Source organism: Coregonus lavaretus (assembly GCF_964263955.1).
Source record: "Coregonus lavaretus genome assembly, chromosome: 1".
Taxonomy (NCBI): domain Eukaryota; kingdom Metazoa; phylum Chordata; class Actinopteri; order Salmoniformes; family Salmonidae; genus Coregonus; species Coregonus lavaretus.
Genome location: NC_139988.1, coordinates 92,229,563 through 92,252,914, shown reverse-complemented (window position 1 = coordinate 92,252,914; position 23,352 = coordinate 92,229,563). Strand labels below are relative to the sequence as shown.

Here is a 23,352-nt window from a genome sequence, read left to right as displayed (position 1 = left end):
CTTTAAGAGTCTCCTCTGTCCTCCACTCGTTACCTGTATTAATGGCACCTGTATGAACATGTTATCAGTATAAAAGACACCTGTCCACAACCTCAAACAGTCACACTCCAAACTCCACTATGGCCAAGACCAAAGAGATGTCAAAGGACACCAGAAACAAAATTGTAGACCTGCACCAGGCTGGGAAGACTGAATCTGCAATAGGTAAGCAGCTTGGTTTGAAGAAATCAACTGTGGGAGCAATTATTAGGAAATGGAAGACATACAAGACCACTGATAATCTCCCTCGATCTGGGGCTCCATGCAAGATCTCACCACGTGGGGTCAAAATGATCACAAGAACGGTGAGCAAAAATCCCAGAACCACACGGGGGGACCTAGTGAATGACCTGCAGAGAGCTGGGACCAAAGTAACAAAGCCTACCATCAGTAACACACTACGCCGCCAGGGACTCAAATCCTGCAGTGCCAGACGTGTCCCCCTGCTTAAGCCAGTACATGTCCAGGCCCGTCTGAAGTTTGCTAGAGTGCATTTGGATGATCCAGAAGAGGATTGGGAGAATGTCATATGGTCAGATGAAACCAAAATATAACTTTTTGGTAAAAACTCAACTCGTCGTGTTTGGAGGACAAAGAATGCTGAGTTGCATCCAAAGAACACCATACCTACTGTGAAGCATGGGGGTGGAAACATCATGCTTTGGGGCTGTTTTTCTGCAAAGGGACCAGGACGACTGATCCGTGTAAAGGAAAGAATGAATGGGGCCATGTATCGTGAGATTTTGAGTGAAAACCTCCTTCCATCAGCAAGGGCATTGAAGATGAAACGTGGCTGGGTCTTTCAGTATGACAATGATCCCAAACACACCGCCCGGGCAACGAAGGAGTGGCTTCATAAGAAGCATTTCAAGGTCCTGGAGTGGCCTAGCCAGTCTCCAGATCTCAACCCCATAGAACATCTTTGGAGGGTGTTGAAAGTCTGTGTTGCCCAGCGACAGCCCCAAAACATCACTGCTCTAGAGGAGATCTGCATGGAGGAATGGGCCAAAATATCAGCAACAGTGTGTGAAAACCTTGTGAAGACTTACAGAAAACGTTTGACCTGTGTCATTGCCAACAAAGGGTATATAACAAAGTATTGAGAAACTTTTGTTATTGACCAAATACTTATTTTCCACCATAATTTGCAAATAAATTCATTAAAAATCCTACAATTTGATTTTCTGGATTTTTTTCCCCTCATTTTGTCTGTCATAGTTGACGTGTACCTATGATGAAAATTACAGGCCTCTCTCATCTTCTTAAGTGGGAGAACTTGCACAATTGGTGGCTGACTAAATACTTATTTTCCCCACTGTATTATGGAATAAGACAACCTTAACATATATCAACATTATATTATGGATAAGACAACCTTAATTAAGATAAAAATCAACATTATGATAATATCAACAACCACAGAAATGAATTACAGAAAGTTAAAAAGGTAAACCACGTTAACCAAGTTAACCACCAAAAGGTCTACTTGGATCTACAGAAAGTTAACCACCCAAAGGTCTACTTGGATCTACAGAAAGTTAACCACCCAAAGGTCTACTTGGATCTACAGAAAGTTAACCACCCAAAGGTCTACTTGGATCTACAGAAAGTTAACCACCCAAAGGTCTACTTGGATCTACAGAAAGTTAACCACCCAAAGGTCTACTTGGATCTACAGAAAGTTAACCACCCAAAGGTCTACTTGGATCTACAGAACGTTAACCACCAAAAGGTCTACTTGGATCTACAGAAAGTTAACCACCCAAAGGACTACTTGGATCTACATAAAGTTAACCACCCAAAGGTCTACTTGGATCTACAGAAAGTTAACCACCAAAAGGTCTACTTGGATCTACAGAAAGTTAACCACCAAAAGGTCTACTTGGATCTACAGAAAGTTAACCACCAAAAGTTATACTTGGATCTACAGAAAGTTAACCACCCAAAGGTCTACTTGGATCTACAGAAAGTTAACTACCAAAAGGTCTACTTGGATCTACAGAAAGTTAACCACCCAAAGGTCTACTTGGATCTACAGAAAGTTAACCACCAAAAGGTCTACTTGGATCTACAGAAAGTTAACCACCCAAATGTCTACTTGGATCTACAGAAAGTTAACCACCCAAAGGTCTACTTGGATCTGCAGAAAGTTAACCACCAAAAGGTCTACTTATACAGAAAGTTAACCACCCAAAGGTCTACTTGGATCTACAGAGAGTTAACCACCAAAAGGTCTACTTGGATCTACAGAAAGTTAACCACCCAAAGGTCTACTTGGATCTACAGAAAGTTAACCACCCAAAGGTCTACTTGCATCTACAGAAAGTTAACCACCCAAAGGTCTCCTTGGATCTACAGAAAGTTAACCACCCAAAGGTCTCCTTGGATCTACAGAAAGTTAACCACCCAAAGGTCTACTTGGATCTGCAGAAAGTTAACCACCAAAAGGTCTAATTATACAGAAAGTTAACCACCCAAAGGTCTACTTGGATCTACAGAAAGTTAACCACCAAAAGGTCTACTTGGATCTACAGAAAGTTAACCACCCAAAAGTCTACTTGGATCTACAGAAAGTTAACCACCAAAAGGTCTACTTGGATCTACAGAAAGTTACCCACCCAAAGGTCTACTTGGACCTACAGAAAGTTAACCACCCAAAAATCTACTTGGATCTGCAGAAAGTTAACCACCAAAAGGTCTACTTATACAGAAAGTTAACCACCCAAAGGTCTACTTGGATCTACAGAAAGTTAACCACCAAAAGGTCTACTTGGATCTACAGAAAGTTAACCACCCAAAGGTCTACTTGGATCTACAGAAAGTTAACCACCCAAAGGTCTCCTTGCATCTACAGAAAGTTAACCACCCAAAGGTCTCCTTGGATCTACAGAAAGTTAACCACCCAAAGGTCTCCTTGGATCTACAGAAAGTTAACCACCCAAAGGTCTACTTGGATCTGCAGAAAGTTAACCACCAAAAGGTCTACTTATACAGAAAGTTAACCACCCAAAGGTCTACTTGGATCTACAGAAAGTTAACCACCAAAAGTCTACTTGGATCTACAGAAAGTTAACCACCCAAAGGTCTACTTGGATCTACAGAAAGTTAACCACCAAAAGGTCTACTTGGATCTACAGAAAGTTAACCACCCAAAGGTCTACTTGGATCTACAGAAAGTTAACCACCCAAAGGTCTCCTTGCATCTACAGAAAGTTAACCACCCAAAGGTCTCCTTGGATCTACAGAAAGTTAACCACCCAAAGGTCTCCTTGGATCTACAGAAAGTTAACCACCCAAAGGTCTACTTGGATCTGCAGAAAGTTAACCACCAAAAGGTCTACTTATACAGAAAGTTAACCACCCAAAGGTCTACTTGGATCTACAGAAAGTTAACCACCAAAAGGTCTACTTGGATCTACAGAAAGTTAACCACCCAAAAGTCTACTTGGATCTACAGAAAGTTAACCACCAAAAGGTCTACTTGGATCTACAGAAAGTTACCCACCCAAAGGTCTACTTGGACCTACAGAAAGTTAACCACCCAAAAATCTACTTGGATCTGCAGAAAGTTAACCACCAAAAGGTCTACTTATACAGAAAGTTAACCACCCAAAGGTCTACTTGGATCTACAGAAAGTTAACCACCAAAAGGTCTACTTGGATCTACAGAAAGTTAACCACCCAAAGGTCTACTTGGATCTACAGAAAGTTAACCACCCAAAGGTCTCCTTGCATCTACAGAAAGTTAACCACCCAAAGGTCTCCTTGGATCTACAGAAAGTTAACCACCCAAAGGTCTCCTTGGATCTACAGAAAGTTAACCACCCAAAGGTCTACTTGGATCTGCAGAAAGTTAACCACCAAAAGGTCTACTTGGATCTACAGAAAGTTAACCACCAAAAGGTCTACTTGGATCTACAGAAAGTTAACCACCAAAAGGTCTACTTGGATCTACAGAAAGTTAACCACCAAAATACTACTTGGATCTACAGAAAGTTAACCACCAAAAGGTCTACTTGGATCTACAGACAGTTAACCACCAAAAGGTCTACTTGGATCTACAGAAAGTTAACCACCCAAATGTCTACTTGGATCTACAGAAAGTTAACCACCCAAAGGTCTACTTGGACCTACAGAAAGTTAACCACCCAAAGGTCTACTTGGATCTACAGAAAGTTAACCACCAAAAGGTCTACTTGGATCTACAGAAAGTGACCCACCAAAAGGTCTACTTGGATCTACAGAAAGTTAACCACCAAAATGTCTACTTGGATCTACAGAAAGTTAACCACCAAAAGGTCTACTTGGATCTACAGAAAGTTAACCACCCAAAGGTCTACTTGGATCTAAAGAAAGTTAACCACCCAAAGGTCTACTTGGATCTACAGAAAGTTAACCACCAAAAGGTCTACTTGGACCTACAGAAAGTTAACCACCAAAAGGTCTACTTGGATCTACAGAAAGTTACCCACCAAAAGGTCTACTTGGATCTACAGAAAGTTAACCACCAAAAGACTACTTGGATCTACAGAAAGTTAACCACCAAAAGGTCTACTTGGATCTACAGAAAGTTAACCACCAAAAGGTCTACTTGGATCTACAGAAAGTTAACCACCCAAATGTCTACTTGGATCTACAGAAAGTTAACCACCCAAAGGCCTACTTGGACCTACAGAAAGTTAACCACCCAAAGGTCTACTTGGATCTACAGAAAGTTAACCACCAAAAGGTCTACTTGGATCTACAGAAAGTTAACCACCAAAAGGTCTACTTGGATCTACAGAAAGTTAACCACCCAAAGGTCTACTTGGATCTACAGAAAGTTAACCACCAAAAGGTCTACTTGGATCTACAGAAAGTTAACCACCAAAAGGTCTACTTGGATCTACAGAAAGTTACCCACCAAAAGGTCTACTTGGATCTACAGAAAGTTAACCACCAAAAGACTACTTGGATCTACAGAAAGTTAACCACCAAAAGGTCTACTTGGATCTACAGAAAGTTAACCACCAAAAGGTCTACTTGGATCTACAGAAAGTTAACCACCAAAATGTATACTTGGATCTACAGAAAGTTAACCACCAAAAGGTCTACTTGGATCTACAGAAAGTTAACCACCCAAAGGTCAACCACTTATGGAATTCAACCACAAAACAACAGTAAGACAATGACATCCCTACATTGGACTCCCTGTGAAAAGCTCTTCTCTATTGCGTCTGTCTCATGATACCAACTCCACTTCTACATAGTAACACCGTATTACCCTGTCTCTGGTCCAGGGGGGGAGGGGGGAGAGAGGTAGAGGTGAGTCTAGCAGCATTTTATAACCACATTCACACTATAGGGACCACCCCAACCGTACCCTTTATAACCCCACTATAGGGACCACCCCAACCGTACCCTTTATAACCACACTATAGGGACCACCCCAACCGTACCCTTTATAACCACACTATAGGGACCACCCCAACCGTACCCTTTATAACCACACTATAGGGACCACCCCAACCGTACCCTTTATAACCCCACTATAGGGACCACCCCAACCGTACCCTTTATAACCACACTATAGGGACCACCCCAACCGTACCCTTTATAACCACACTATAGGGACCACCCCAACCGTACCCTTTATAACCACACTATAGGGACCACCCCAACCGTACCCTTTATAACCACACTATAGGGACCACCCCAACCGTACCCTTTATAACCACACTATAGGGACCACCCCAACCGTACCCTTTATAACCCCACTATAGGGACCACCCCAACCGTACCCTTTATAACCACACTATAGGGACCATCCCAACCGTACCCTTTATAACCACACTATAGGGACCACCCCAACCGTACCCTTTATAACCACACTATAGGGACCACCCCAACCGTACCCTTTATAACCACACTATAGGGACCATCCCAACCGTACCCTTTATAACCACACTATAGGGACCATCCCAACCGTACCCTTTATAACCACACTATAGGGACCACCCCAACCGTACCCTTTATAACCACACTATAGGGACCATCCCAATCGTACCCTTTATAACCACATTAACACTATAGGGACCATCCCAACCGTACCCTTTATAACCACACTATAGGGACCACCCCAACCGTACCCTGTATAACCACACTATAGGGACCACCCCAACCGTACCCTTTATAACCACACTATAGGGACCACCCCAACCGTACCCTTTATAACCACACTATAGGGACCACCCCAACCGTACCCTTTATAACCACACTATAGGGACCATCCCAACCGTACCCTTTATAACCACACTATAGGGACCACCCCAACCGTACCCTATATAACCACACTATAGGGACCACCCCAACCGTACCCTATATAACCACACTATAGGGACCACCCCAACCGTACTCTTTATAACCACACTATAGGGACCATCCCAACCGTACCCTTTATAACCACATTCACACTATAGGGACCACCCCAACCGTACCCTTTATAACCACACTATAGGGACCATCCCAACCGTACCCTTTATAACCACACTATAGGGACCACCCCAACCGTACCCTTTATAACCACACTATAGGGACCATCCCAATCGTACCCTTTATAACCACATTAACACTATAGGGACCATCCCAACCGTACCCTTTATAACCACACTATAGGGACCATCCCAACCGTACCCTTTATAACCACATTCACACTATAGGGACCATCCCAACCGTACCCTTTATAACCACACTATAGGGACCACCCCAACCGTACCCTTTATAACCCCACTATAGGGACCATCCCAACCGTACCCTTTATAACCACACTATAGGGACCACCCCAACCGTACCCTTTATAACCACACTATAGGGACCACCCCAACCGTACCCTTTATAACCACACTATAGGGACCACCCCAACCGTACCCTGTATAACCACACTATAGGGACCACCCCAACCGTACCCTTTATAACCACACTATAGGGACCACCCCAACCGTACCCTTTATAACCACACTATAGGGACCACCCCAACCGTACCCTTTATAACCACACTATAGGGACCATCCCAACCGTACCCTTTATAACCACACTATAGGGACCACCCCAACCGTACCCTATATAACCACACTATAGGGACCACCCCAACCGTACCCTATATAACCACACTATAGGGACCACCCCAACCGTACTCTTTATAACCACACTATAGGGACCATCCCAACCGTACCCTTTATAACCACATTCACACTATAGGGACCACCCCAACCGTACCCTTTATAACCACACTATAGGGACCACCCCAACCGTACCCTTTATAACCACACTATAGGGACCACCCCAACCGTACCCTTTATAACCACACTATAGGGACCACCCCAACCGTACCCTTTATAACCACACTATAGGGACCACCCCAACCGTACCCTTTATAACCACACTATAGGGACCACCCCAACCGTACCCTTTATAACCACACTATAGGGACCACCCCAACCGTACCCTTTATAACCCCACTATAGGGACCACCCCAACCGTACCCTTTATAACAACACTATAGGGACCACCCCAACCGTACCCTTTATAACCACACTATAGGGCCCACCCCAACCGTACCCTTTATAACCACACTATAGGGACCATCCCAACCGTACCCTTTATAACCACACTATAGGGACCACCCCAACCGTACCCATTATAACCACACTATAGGGACCACCCCAACCGTACCCTTTATAACCACACTATAGGGACCACCCCAACCGTACCCTTTATAACAACACTATAGGGACCACCCCAACCGTACCCTTTATAACCACATTAACACTATAGGGACCACCCCAACCGTACCCTTTATAACCACACTATAGGGACCACCCCAACCGTACCCTTTATAACCCCACTATAGGGACCACCCCAACCGTACCCTTTATAACCACACTATAGGGACCACCCCAACCGTACCCTTTATAACCCCACTATAGGGACCACCCCAACCGTACCCTTTATAACCCCACTATAGGGACCACCCCAACCGTACCCTTTATAACCCCACTATAGGGACCATCCCAATCGTACCTTGCTGCCTCACATTGTCCTTTCCAGTATGGTGGATGTGTAACCAGGCCAGCTCAGTTTCTCAGCCTGGCTTGGGTAGGTTTGGCCCTACATTGTGAATGAGGATTAAATGGCCTTTCAGAGTGGTTTAGCGCTACATAAAATAGCTCTATTCTTCAATGAGAAGGCTCTGTGAAAGAGCTTCATTTATGGTCAAACTCAGCGCGTCTCTAGACTACTGAGACAGACAGTGGGGGGGGGGACAAGACAGACGGACGGGGAGACAAACTGTCAGTCAACACTTTATAAATGTCAACCAATCAAAGTTATTACTGATTGCCCTAATTCTCAATTTTAACCACTAGATGGCCACAGTGCAATGACGATTAATTAGTCCTGACACAGAGGGACCATTCTATTAGCTACAGAGGATGGTAAGATATAACCATGAATATATAAATATAATATATGTGAGATTATATCATAATAAACAGAGAGGGAGGGATATCCATGTTGTTGCTATAGGGATCTCCCTTTATATTTACAGCCAAGGCTGGGTCTATTTGAGGAGGGTGAATAATTTAGCTGTAATACTACTTGTGGTTAGGAAGGTGATAGGTCATTTACCCAGAGGGCTGTGTCTCCTGCTAACCTTACCTGACGTTCCAGCCACACCTCTCCACTAATATATATTAATATCTAGAAAACTAGTAGTGGTCAGGTGAAAGATATATTGAGGTGATAGGTCATTTACCCAGAGGGCTGTGTGTCCTGCTAATCTTACCTGACGTTCCAGCCACAGTAGTGAACCAGGTAGAGTACCTCTCCCCCCTCCACGTCAGCCTCTTTCACAGTGGCCTGGTACGTCTTCAGGCTGCGACCGCGCCCATACCTCACCTGCACCTTCATCCCCGGGGGGTAACACTCAAATTCCTCCCCTTCCTCCCCCAGATCCTCATCACCACCATCGCCCTCCTGACTGCAGCTCTCATCCCTGAAATCAATGAAACACAGTTCAGCTTCCTGTTCACTTCCTGGTCTTAGGCTTCCCATAATGCACCACAACCCCACAACCCCACACCCACCCAAAACCCACTCTCTCACTACCTGGCACTAGGTAGACCAACCCCACCCTTGGCCTATGTCAACCGCCAACCTCCAAGCCACTACTATTAAATAACCCCCCTAGCCTCCACAACCTCCAAGCCACTACTATTAAATAACCCCCCTAGCCCCCAAGCCACTACTATTAAATAACCCCCCCTAGTCTCCCCAACCTCCAAACCACTACAATTAAATAACCCCCCCTAGCCTCCCCAACCTCAAAGCCACTACTATTAAATAACATCCCTAGCCTCCAAGCCACTACTATTAAATAACCCCCCCTAGCCTCCCCAACCTCCAAGCCACTACTATTAAATAACCCCCCTAGCCCCCCCAACCTCCAAACCAATTCAATTAAATAACCCCCCCTAGCCTCCCCAACCTCAAAGCCACTACTATTAAATAACCCCCCTAGCCTCCAAGCCACTACTATTAAATAACCCCCCTAGCCTCCCCAACCTCCAAACCACTACAATTAAATAACCCCCCCTAGCCTCCCCAACCTCAAAGCCACTACTATTAAATAACCCCCCTAGCCTCCAAGCCACTACTATTAAATAACCCCCCCTAGCCTCCCCAACCTCCAAGCCACTACTATTAAATAACCCCCCCTAGCCTCCCCAACCACCAAACCACTACTATTAAATAACCCCACCTAGCCTCCCCAACCTCAAAGCCACTACTATTAAATTACCCCCCTAGCCTCCCCAACCTCCAAACCACTACAATTAAATAACCCCCCCTAGCCTCCCCAACCTCAAAGCCACTACTATTAAATAACCCCCCTAGCCTCCAAGCCACTACTATTAAATAACCCCCCCTAGCCTCCCCAACCTCCAAGCCACTACTATTAAATAACCCCCCCTAGCCTCCCCAACCACCAAACCACTACTATTAAATAACCCCACCTAGCCTCCCCAACCTCAAAGCCACTACTATTAAATTACCCCCCTAGCCTCCCCAACCTCCAAACCACTACTATTAAATAACCCCCCCTAGCCTCCCCAACCTCCAAACCACTACTATTAAATAACCCCCCAGCCTCCCCAACCTCCAAACCACTACTATTAAATAACCCCCCCTAGCCTCCCCAACCTCCAAACCACTACTATTAAATACCCCCCTAGCCTCCAAGCCACTATTATTAAATAACCCCCCTAGCCTCCAAGCCACTACTATTAAATAACCCCCCTAGCCTCCCCAACCTCCAAGCCACTACTATTAAATAACCCCCTAGCCTCCAAGCCACTACTATTAAATAACCCCCCTAGCCTCCCCAACCTCAAAGCCACTACTATTAAATAACCCCCCTAGCCTCCCCAACCTCAAAGCCACTACTATTAAATAACCCCCCTAGCCCCCAAGCCACTACTATTAAATAACCCCCCTAGCCTCCACAACCTCAAAGCCACTACTATTAAATAACCCCCCTAGCCCCAAAGCCACTACTATTAAATAACCCCCCTAGCCTCCACAACCTCCAAGCCACTACTATTAAATAACCCCCCCTAGCCTCCCCAACCTCCAAGCCACTACTATTAAATAACCCCCCCTAGCCTCCCCAACCACCAAACCACTACTATTAAATAACCCCACCTAGCCTCCCCAACCTCAAAGCCACTACTATTAAATTACCCACCTAGCCTCCCCAACCTCCAAACCACTACAATTAAATAACCCCCCCTAGCCTCCCCAACCTCAAAGCCACTACTATTAAATAACCCCCCTAGCCTCCAAGCCACTACTATTAAATAACCCCCCTAGCCTCCCCAACCTCCAAACCACTACTATTAAATAACCCCCCCTAGCCTCCCCAACCTCCAAACCACTACTATTAAATAACCCCCCCTAGCCTCCCCAACCTCCAAACCACTACTATTAAATACCCCCCTAGCCTCCAAGCCACTATTATTAAATAACCCCCCTAGCCTCCAAGCCACTACTATTAAATAACCCCCCTAGCCTCCACAACCTCCAAGCCACTACTATTAAATAACCCCCCCTAGCCTCCCCAACGTCCAAGCCACTACTATTAAATAACCCCCCCTAGCCTCCCCAACCACAAAACCACTACTATTAAATAACCCCACCTAGCCTCCCCAACCTCAAAGCCACTACTATTAAATTACCCTCCTAGCCTCCCCAACCTCCAAACCACTACAATTAAATAACCCCCCCTAGCCTCCCCAACCTCAAAGCCACTACTATTAAATAACCCCCCTAGCCTCCAAGCCACTACTATTAAATAACCCCCCTAGCCTCCCCAACCTCCAAACCACTACTATTAAATAACCACCCCTAGCCTCCCCAACCACTACTATTAAATACCCCCCTAGCCTCCAAGCCACTATTATTAAATAACCCCCCTAGCCTCCAAGCCACTACTATTAAATAACCCCCCTAGCCTCCACAACCTCCAAGCCACTACTATTAAATAACCCCCCCTAGCCTCCCCAACCTCCAAGCCACTACTATTAAATAACCCCCCATAGCCTCCCCAACCACCAAACCACTACTATTAAATAACCCCCCTAGCCTCCCCAACCTCCAAGCCACTACTATTAAATAACCCCCCCTAGCCTCCCCAACCACCAAACCACTACTATTAAATAACCCCACCTAGCCTCCCCAACCTCAAAGCCACTACTATTAAATAACCCCCCTAGCCTCAAAGCCACTACTATTAAATTACCCCCCTAGCCTCCCCAACCTCCAAACCACTACAATTAAATAACCCACCCTAGCCTCCCCAACCTCAAAGCCACTACTATTAAATAACCCCCCTAGCCTCCAAGCCACTACTATTAAATAACCCCCCTAGCCTCCCCAACCTCCAAACCACTACTATTAAATAACCCCCCCTAATCTCCCCAACCTCCAAACCACTACTATTAAATACCCCTCTAGCCTCCAAGACACTATTATTAAATAACCCCCCTAGCCTCCAAGCCACTACTATTAAATAACCCCCCTAGCCTCCCCAACCTCCAAGCCACTACTATTAAATAACCCCCCTAGCCTTCAAGCCACTACTATTAAATAACCCCCCCTAGCCTCCCCAACCTCCAAGCCACTACTATTAAATAACCCCCCTAGCCTCCAAGCCACTACTATTAAATACCCCCCCTAGCCTCCCCAACCTCCAAGCCACTACTATTAAATAACCCCCCCTAGCACCCCCAACCTCCAAGCCACTACTATTAAATAATCCCCCTAGCCTCCCCAACCTCCAAGCCACTACTATTAAATAACCCCCCCCAACATCCAAGCCACTACTATTAAATAACCCCCCCTAGCCTCCCCAACCTCCAAGCCACTATTATTAAATAACCCCCCCTAGCCTCCCCAACCTCCAAGCCACTACTATTAAATAACAACCCTAGCCTCCAAACCACTACTATTAAATAACCGCCCCTAGCCTCCCCAACCTCCAAGCCACTACTATTAAATAACCCCCCTAGCCTCCAAGCCACTACTATTAAATAACCCCCCTAGCCTCCCCAACCTCCAAGCCACTACTATTAAATAACCCCCCTAGCCTCCAAACCACTACTATTAAATAACCCCCCCTAGCCTCCCCAACCTCCAAGCCACTACTATTAAATAACCCCCCTAGCCTCCAAGCCACTACTATTAAATAACCCCCCTAGCCTCCCCAACCGCCAAACCACTACTATTAAATAACCCCCCTAGCCTCCCCAACCACCAAACCACTACTATTAAATAACCCCCCTAGCCTCCAAGCCACTACTATTAAATACCCCCCCTAGCCTCCCCAACCTCCAAGCCACAACTATTAAATAACCCCCCCTAGCCCCCCCAACCTCCAAGCCACTACTATTAAATAATCCCCCTAGCCTCCCCAACCTCCAAGCCACTACTATTAAATAACCCCCCCCAACCTCCAAGCCACTACTATTAAATAACCCCCCCTAGCCTCCCCAACCTCCAAGCCACTACTATTAAATAACCCCCCCTAGCCTCCCCAACCTCCAAGCCACTACTATTAAATAACCCCCCTAGCCTCCAAACCACTACTATTAAATAACCCCCCCTAGCCTCCCCAACCTCCAAGCCACTACTATTAAATAACCCCCCTAGCCTCCAAGCCACTACTATTAAATAACCCCCCTAGCCTCCCCAACCGCCAAACCACTACTATTAAATAACCCCCCTAGCCTCCCCAACCACCAAACCACTACTATTAAATAACCCCCCCTAGCCTCCCCAACCACCAAACCACTACTATTAAATAACCCCCCCTAGCCCCCCCAACCTCCAAGCCACTACTATTAAATAACCCCCCCTAGCCTCCCCAACCTCCAAGCCACTACTATTAAATAACCCCCCCTAGCCTCCCCAACCTCCAAGCCACTACTATTAAATAACCCCCCTAGCCTCCAAACCACTACTATTAAATAACCCCCCCTAGCCTCCCCAACCTCCAAGCCACTACTATTAAATAACCCCCCTAGCCTCCAAGCCACTACTATTAAATAACCCCCCTAGCCTCCCCAACCGCCAAACCACTACTATTAAATAACCCCCCTAGCCTCCCCAACCACCAAACCACTACTATTAAATAACCCCCCTAGCCTCCCCAACCACCAAACCACTACTATTAAATAACCCCCCCTAGCCTCCCCAACCACCAAACCACTACTATTAAATAACCCCCCTAGCCTCCCCAACCACCAAACCACTACTATTAAATAACCCCCCCTAGCCTCCCCAAACTCAAAGCCACTACTATTAAATAACCCCCCAGCCTCCCCAACCTCCAAACCACTACTATTAAATAACCCCCCTAGCCTCCCCAACCTCCAAGCCACTACTATTAAATAACCCCCCTAGTCTTCCCAACCTCCAAGCCACTACTATTAAATAACCCCCTAGCCTCCAAGCCACTATTATTAAATAACCCCCCCTAGCCTCCACAACCTCAAAGCCACTACTATTAAATAACCCCCCTAGCCTCCCCATCCTCCAAGCCACTACTATTAAATAACCCTTCTAGCCTCCAAGCCACTATTATTAAATAACCCCCCTAGCCTCCAAGCCACTATTATTAAATAACCCCCCCTAGCCTCCACAACCTCAAAGCCACTACTATTAAATAACCCCCCTAGCCTCCCCATCCTCCAAGCCACTACTATTAAATAACCCCCCTAGCCTCCAAGCCACTACTATTAAATAACCCCCCTAGCCTCCACAACCTCCAAGCCACTACTATTAAATAACCCCCCCTAGCACCCCCAACCTCCAAGCCACTACTATTAAATAACCCCCCCTAGCCTCCCCAACCACCAAACCACTACTATTAAATAACCCCACCTAGCCTCCCCAAACTCAAAGCCACTACTATTAAATAACCCCCCAAGCCTCCAAGCCACTACTATTAAATAACCCCCCTAGCCTCCACAACCTCCAAGCCACTACTATTAAATAACCCCCCCTAGCATCCCCAACCTCCAAGCCACTACTATTAAATAACCCCCCTAGTCTCCCCAACCTCCAAACCACTACTATTAAATAACCCCCCTAGCCTCCCCAACCTCCAAACCACTACTATTAAATAACCCCCCCTAGCCTCCCCAACCTCCAAACTACTACTATTAAATAACCCCCCTCCCCAACCTCCAAACCACTACTATTAAATAACCCCCCCTAGCCTCCCCAACCTCCAAGCCAATACTATTTTTTTTTTAAATAGCCTCCCCAGCCTCCAAGCCACTACTATTAAATAACCCCCCTAGCCTCCAAGCCACTACTATTAAATAAACCCCCAAAGGCTCCCCAACCTCCAAGCCACTACTATTAAATAACCCCCCTAGCCTCCCCAACCTCCAAGCCACTACTATTAAATAACCCCCCTAGCCTCCCCAACCTCCAAGCCACTACTATTAAATAACCCCCCCTAGCCTCCCCTACCTCCAAACCACTACTATTAAATAACCCCCCCTAGCCTCCCCAACCTCCAAGCCAATACTATTTTTTTTTTAAACTAGCCTCCCCAGCCTCCAAGCCACTACTATTAAATAACCCCCCTAGCCTCCAAGCCACTACTATTAAATAAACCCCCAAAGCCTCCCCAACCTCCAAGCCACTACTATTAAATAACCCCCCTAGCCTCCCCAACCTCCAAGTCACTACTATTAAATAACTCCCCTAGCCTCACCAACCTCCAAGCCACTACTATTAAATAACCCCCCTAGCCTCCCCAACCTCCAAGCCACTACTATTAAATAACCCCCCTAGTCTCCCCAACTTCCAAGCCACTACTATTAAATAACCCCCCTAGCCCTCCAACCTCCAAACCACTACTATTAAATAACCCCCCTAGCCTCCCCAACCTCCAAGCCACTACTATTAAATAACCCCCCTAGCCTCCCCAACATCCAAGCCACTACTATTAAATAACCCCCCCCTGGTCTCCCCAACCTCCAAGCCACTACTATTAAATAACCCCCATAGCCTCTAGCCACTACTATTAAATAACCCCCCTAGCCTCCCCAACCTCCAAGCCACTACTATTAAATAACCCCCCTAGCCTCCAAGCCACTACTATTAAATAACCCCCCTAGCCTCTACAACCTCCAAGCCACTACTATTAAATAACCCCCCCAGCCTCCAAGCCACTACTATTAAATAACCCCCCTAGCCTCCCCAACCTCCAAACCACTACTATTAAATAACCCCCCTAGCCTCCCCATCCTCCAAACCACTACTATTAAATAACCCCCCCTAGTCTCCCCAACCTCCAAGCCACTACTATTAAATAACCCCCCTAGCCTCCCCATCCTCCAAACCACTACTATTAAATAACCCCCCCTAGCCTCCCCAACCCCCAAGCCACTACTATTAAATAACCCTCCTAGCCTCCAAACCACTACTATTAAATAACCCCCCCTAGCCTCCCCAACCTCCAAGCCAATACTATTTTTTTTTTAAACTAGCCTCCCCAGCCTCCAAGCCACTACTATTAAATAACCCCCCTAGCCTCCAAGCCACTACTATTAAATAAACCCCCAAAGCCTCCCCAACCTCCAAGCCACTACTATTAAATAACCCCCCTAGCCTCCCCAACCTCCAAGTCACTACTATTAAATAACTCCCCTAGCCTCACCAACCTCCAAGCCACTACTATTAAATAACCCCCCTAGCCTCCCCAACCTCCAAGCCACTACTATTAAATAACCCCCCTAGTCTCCCCAACTTCCAAGCCACTACTATTAAATAACCCCCCTAGCCCTCCAACCTCCAAACCACTACTATTAAATAACCCCCCTAGCCTCCCCAACCTCAAAGACACTACTATTAAATAACCCCCCTAGCCTCCCCAACATCCAAGCCACTACTATTAAATAACCCCCCCCTGGTCTCCCCAACCTCCAAGCCACTACTATTAAATAACCCCCATAGCCTCTAGCCACTACTATTAAATAACCCCCCTAGCCTCCCCAACCTCCAAGCCACTACTATTAAATAACCCCCCTAGCCTCCAAGCCACTACTATTAAATAACCCCCCTAGCCTCTACAACCTCCAAGCCACTACTATTAAATAACCCCCCCAGCCTCCAAGCCACTACTATTAAATAACCCCCCTAGCCTCCCCAACCTCCAAACCACTACTATTAAATAACCCCCCTAGCCTCCCCATCCTCCAAACCACTACTATTAAATAACCCCCCCTAGTCTCCCCAACCTCCAAGCCACTACTATTAAATAACCCCCCTAGCCTCCCCATCCTCCAAACCACTACTATTAAATAACCCCCCCTAGCCTCCCCAACCCCCAAGCCACTACTATTAAATAACCCTCCTAGCCTCCAAGCCACTACTATTAAATAACCCCCCCTAGCCTCCCCAACCTCCAAGCCACTACTATTAAATAACCCCCCTAGTCTCCCCAACCTCCAAGCCACTACTATTAAATAACCCCCCCTAGTCTCCCCAACCTCCAAGCCACTACTATTAAATAACCCCCCTAGCCTCCCCAACCTCCAAGCCACTACTATTAAATAACCCCCCTAGCCTCCCCAACCTCCAAGCCACTACTATTAAATAACCCCCCCTAGTCTCCCCAACCTCCAAGCCACTACTATTAAATAACCCCCCTAGTCTCCCAAACCTCCAAGACACTACTATTAAATAACCCCCCTAGCCTCCAAGCCACTACTATTAAATAACCCCCCTAGCCTCCCCAACCTCCAAGCCACTACTATTAAATAATCCCCCTAGCCTCCCCAACCTCCAAACCACTACTATTAAATAACCCCCCTAGCCTCCCCAACCTCCAAGCCACTACTATTAAATAACCCCCCTAGCCTCCAAGCCACTACTATTAAATAACCCCCCTAGCCTCCCCAACCTCCAAACCACTACTATTAAATAACCCCCCTAGCCTCCCCAACCTCCAAGCCACTACTATTAAATAACCCCCCTAGCCTCCAAGCCACTACTATTAAATAACCCCCCTAGCCTCCCCAACCTCCAAGCCACTACTATTAAATAACCCCCCTAGCCTCCAAGCCACTACTATTAAATAACCCCCCTAGCCTCCCCAACCTCCAAGCCACTACTATTAAATAACCCCCCTAGCCTCCCCAACCTCCAAGCCACTACTATTAAATAACCCCCCTAGCCTCCCCAACCTCCAAGCCACTACTATTAAATAACCCCCCTCGCCTCCAAGACACTACTATTAAATAACCCCCCTAGTCTCCCCAACCTCCAAGCCACTACTATTAAATAACCCCGCTAGCCTCCAAGCCACTACTATTAAATAACCCCCCTAGCCTCCGAGCCAATACTATTCAATAACCCCCCTAGCCTCCCCAACCTCCAAAGCACTACTATTAAATAACCCCCCCTAGCCTCCCCAACCTCCAAGCCATTACTATTAAATAACCCCCCTAGCCTCCCCAACCTCCAAGCCACTACTATTAAATAACCCCCCAGCCTCCCCAACCTCCAAGCCACTACTATTAAATAACCCCCCTAGCCTCCAAGCCACTACTATTAAATAACCCCCCTAGCCTCCCCAACATCCAAGCCACTACTATTAAATAACCCCCCCTAGCCTCCAAGCCACTACTATTAAATAACCCCCCCTAGCCTCCAAGCCACTACTATTAAACAACCCCCCCAACCTCCAAACCACTACTATTAAATAACCCCCCTAGCCTCCCCAACCTCCAAACCACTACTATTAAATAACCCCCCTAGCCTCCAAGCACCTACTATTAAATAACCCCCCCCCCAGCCTCCTAACCTCCAAGCCACTACTATAAAAAAAAAAACCCTAGTCTCCCCAACCTCCAAGCCAATACTATTAAATAACCCCCCTAGCCTCCAAGCCACTACTATTAAATAACCCCCCTAGCTTCCCCAACCTCCAAGCCACTACTATTAAATAACCGCCCATAGTCTCCCCAACCTCCAAGCCACTACTATTAAATAACCCCCCTAGCCTCCCCAACCTCCAAACCACTACTATTAAATAACCCCCCTAGCCTCCAAGCACCTACTATTAAATAACCCCCCCCTAGCCTCCCAACCTCCAAGCCACTAATATTAAATAATCCCCCCTAGTCTCCCCAACCTCCAAGCCAATACTATTAAATAACCCCCCTAGCCTCCAAGCCACTACTATTAAATAACCCCCCTAGCTTCCCCAACCTCCAAGCCACTACTATTAAATAACCCCCCTAGCCTCCCCAACCTCCAAGCCACTACTATTAAATAACCCCCCTAGCCTCCCCAACCTCCAAGTCACTACTATTAAATAACTCCCCTAGCCTCACCAACCTCCAAGCCACTACTATTAAATAACCCCCCTAGCCTCCCCAACCTCCAAGCCACTACTATTAAATAACCCCCCTAGTCTCCCCAACTTCCAAGCCACTACTATTAAATAACCCCCCTAGCCCTCCAACCTCCAAACCACTACTATTAAATAACCCCCCTAGCCTCCCCAACCTCCAAGCCACTACTATTAAATAACCCCCCTAGCCTCCCCAACATCCAAGCCACTACTATTAAATAACCCCCCCCTGGTCTCCCCAACCTCCAAGCCACTACTATTAAATAACCCCCATAGCCTCTAGCCACTACTATTAAATAACCCCCCTAGCCTCCCCAACCTCCAAGCCACTACTATTAAATAACCCCCCTAGCCTCCAAGCCACTACTATTAAATAACCCCCCTAGCCTCTACAACCTCCAAGCCACTACTATTAAATAACCCCCCCAGCCTCCAAGCCACTACTATTAAATAACCCCCCTAGCCTCCCCAACCTCCAAACCACTACTATTAAATAACCCCCCTAGCCTCCCCATCCTCCAAACCACTACTATTAAATAACCCCCCCTAGTCTCCCCAACCTCCAAGCCACTACTATTAAATAACCCCCCTAGCCTCCCCATCCTCCAAACCACTACTATTAAATAACCCCCCCTAGCCTCCCCAACCCCCAAGCCACTACTATTAAATAACCCTCCTAGCCTCCAAACCACTACTATTAAATAACCCCCCCTAGCCTCCCCAACCTCCAAGCCAATACTATTTTTTTTTTAAACTAGCCTCCCCAGCCTCCAAGCCACTACTATTAAATAACCCCCCTAGCCTCCAAGCCACTACTATTAAATAAACCCCCAAAGCCTCCCCAACCTCCAAGCCACTACTATTAAATAACCCCCCTAGCCTCCCCAACCTCCAAGTCACTACTATTAAATAACTCCCCTAGCCTCACCAACCTCCAAGCCACTACTATTAAATAACCCCCCTAGCCTCCCCAACCTCCAAGCCACTACTATTAAATAACCCCCCTAGTCTCCCCAACTTCCAAGCCACTACTATTAAATAACCCCCCTAGCCCTCCAACCTCCAAACCACTACTATTAAATAACCCCCCTAGCCTCCCCAACCTCAAAGACACTACTATTAAATAACCCCCCTAGCCTCCCCAACATCCAAGCCACTACTATTAAATAACCCCCCCCTGGTCTCCCCAACCTCCAAGCCACTACTATTAAATAACCCCCATAGCCTCTAGCCACTACTATTAAATAACCCCCCTAGCCTCCCCAACCTCCAAGCCACTACTATTAAATAACCCCCCTAGCCTCCAAGCCACTACTATTAAATAACCCCCCTAGCCTCTACAACCTCCAAGCCACTACTATTAAATAACCCCCCCAGCCTCCAAGCCACTACTATTAAATAACCCCCCTAGCCTCCCCAACCTCCAAACCACTACTATTAAATAACCCCCCTAGCCTCCCCATCCTCCAAACCACTACTATTAAATAACCCCCCCTAGTCTCCCCAACCTCCAAGCCACTACTATTAAATAACCCCCCTAGCCTCCCCATCCTCCAAACCACTACTATTAAATAACCCCCCCTAGCCTCCCCAACCCCCAAGCCACTACTATTAAATAACCCTCCTAGCCTCCAAGCCACTACTATTAAATAACCCCCCCTAGCCTCCCCAACCTCCAAGCCACTACTATTAAATAACCCCCCTAGTCTCCCCAACCTCCAAGCCACTACTATTAAATAACCCCCCCTAGTCTCCCCAACCTCCAAGCCACTACTATTAAATAACCCCCCTAGCCTCCCCAACCTCCAAGCCACTACTATTAAATAACCCCCCTAGCCTCCCCAACCTCCAAGCCACTACTATTAAATAACCCCCCCTAGTCTCCCCAACCTCCAAGCCACTACTATTAAATAACCCCCCTAGTCTCCCAAACCTCCAAGACACTACTATTAAATAACCCCCCTAGCCTCCAAGCCACTACTATTAAATAACCCCCCTAGCCTCCCCAACCTCCAAGCCACTACTATTAAATAATCCCCCTAGCCTCCCCAACCTCCAAACCACTACTATTAAATAACCCCCCTAGCCTCCCCAACCTCCAAGCCACTACTATTAAATAACCCCCCTAGCCTCCAAGCCACTACTATTAAATAACCCCCCTAGCCTCCCCAACCTCCAAACCACTACTATTAAATAACCCCCCTAGCCTCCCCAACCTCCAAGCCACTACTATTAAATAACCCCCCTAGCCTCCAAGCCACTACTATTAAATAACCCCCCTAGCCTCCCCAACCTCCAAGCCACTACTATTAAATAACCCCCCTAGCCTCCAAGCCACTACTATTAAATAACCCCCCTAGCCTCCCCAACCTCCAAGCCACTACTATTAAATAACCCCCCTAGCCTCCCCAACCTCCAAGCCACTACTATTAAATAACCCCCCTAGCCTCCCCAACCTCCAAGCCACTACTATTAAATAACCCCCCTCGCCTCCAAGACACTACTATTAAATAACCCCCCTAGTCTCCCCAACCTCCAAGCCACTACTATTAAATAACCCCGCTAGCCTCCAAGCCACTACTATTAAATAACCCCCCTAGCCTCCGAGCCAATACTATTCAATAACCCCCCTAGCCTCCCCAACCTCCAAAGCACTACTATTAAATAACCCCCCCTAGCCTCCCCAACCTCCAAGCCATTACTATTAAATAACCCCCCTAGCCTCCCCAACCTCCAAGCCACTACTATTAAATAACCCCCCAGCCTCCCCAACCTCCAAGCCACTACTATTAAATAACCCCCCTAGCCTCCAAGCCACTACTATTAAATAACCCCCCTAGCCTCCCCAACATCCAAGCCACTACTATTAAATAACCCCCCCTAGCCTCCAAGCCACTACTATTAAATAACCCCCCCTAGCCTCCAAGCCACTACTATTAAACAACCCCCCCAACCTCCAAACCACTACTATTAAATAACCCCCCTAGCCTCCCCAACCTCCAAACCACTACTATTAAATAACCCCCCTAGCCTCCAAGCACCTACTATTAAATAACCCCCCCCCCAGCCTCCTAACCTCCAAGCCACTACTATAAAAAAAAAAACCCTAGTCTCCCCAACCTCCAAGCCAATACTATTAAATAACCCCCCTAGCCTCCAAGCCACTACTATTAAATAACCCCCCTAGCTTCCCCAACCTCCAAGCCACTACTATTAAATAACCGCCCATAGTCTCCCCAACCTCCAAGCCACTACTATTAAATAACCCCCCTAGCCTCCCCAACCTCCAAACCACTACTATTAAATAACCCCCCTAGCCTCCAAGCACCTACTATTAAATAACCCCCCCCTAGCCTCCCAACCTCCAAGCCACTAATATTAAATAATCCCCCCTAGTCTCCCCAACCTCCAAGCCAATACTATTAAATAACCCCCCTAGCCTCCAAGCCACTACTATTAAATAACCCCCCTAGCTTCCCCAACCTCCAAGCCACTACTATTAAATAACCCCCCTAGCCTCCCCAACCTCCAAGCCACTACTATTAAATAACCCCCCTAGCCTCCCCAACCTCCAAACCACTACTATTAAATAACCCCCCTAACCTCAAAGCCACTACTATTAAATAACCCCCCTAGCCTCTCCAACCTCCAAGCCACTACTATTAAATAACCCCCCCAGCCTCCCCAACCTCCAAGCCACTACTATTAAATAACCCCCCTAGCCTCCCCAACCTCCAAGCCACTACTATTAAATAACCCCCCTAGCCTCCCCAACCTCCAAACCACTACTATTAAATAACCCCCCTAGCCTCCCCAACCTCCAAGCCACTACTATTAAATAACCCCCCTAGCCTCCCCAACCTCCAAGCCACTACTATTAAATAACCCCCCTAGCCTCCCCAACCTCCAAACCACTACTATTAAATAACCCCCCTAGCCTCCCCAACCTCCAAACCACTACTATTAAATAACCCCCCTAGCCTCCCGAACCTCCAAACCACTACTATTAAATAACCCCCCCAGCCTCCCCAACCTCCAAACCACTACTATTAAATAACCCCCCCAGCCTCCCCAACATCCAAGCCACTACTATTAAATAACCCCCCCTAGCCTCCAAGCCACTACTAATAAATAACCCCCCTAGCCTCCAAACCACTACTATTATATAACCCCCCTAGCCTCCAAGCCACTACTATTAAATAACCCCCCTAGCCTCCAAGCCACTACTATTAAATAACCCCCCTAGCCTCCAAGCCAATACTATTAAATAACCCCCCTAGCCTCCAAGCCACTACTATTAAATAACCCCCCTAGCCTCCAAGCCACTACTATTAAATAACCCCCTA

The 23,352-nt window shown here is 47.0% G+C and overlaps 1 protein-coding gene across 1 annotated transcript in view; it reads right to left on the bottom strand.

The window, feature by feature from the left end:
* Positions 1–23,352, bottom strand: part of LOC311134452 (AT-rich interactive domain-containing protein 4B-like) — a gene marked incomplete at its 5' end in the record, with an annotated part of 96,520 nt that overhangs the window by 27,209 nt on the left and 45,959 nt on the right. Inside the window, one exon of the mRNA XM_084168133.1 lies at positions 8,861–9,070. Coding sequence (XP_084024259.1) covers positions 8,861–9,070 — 210 coding nt within the window. The remainder of the gene's footprint in view (positions 1–8,860; positions 9,071–23,352) is intronic.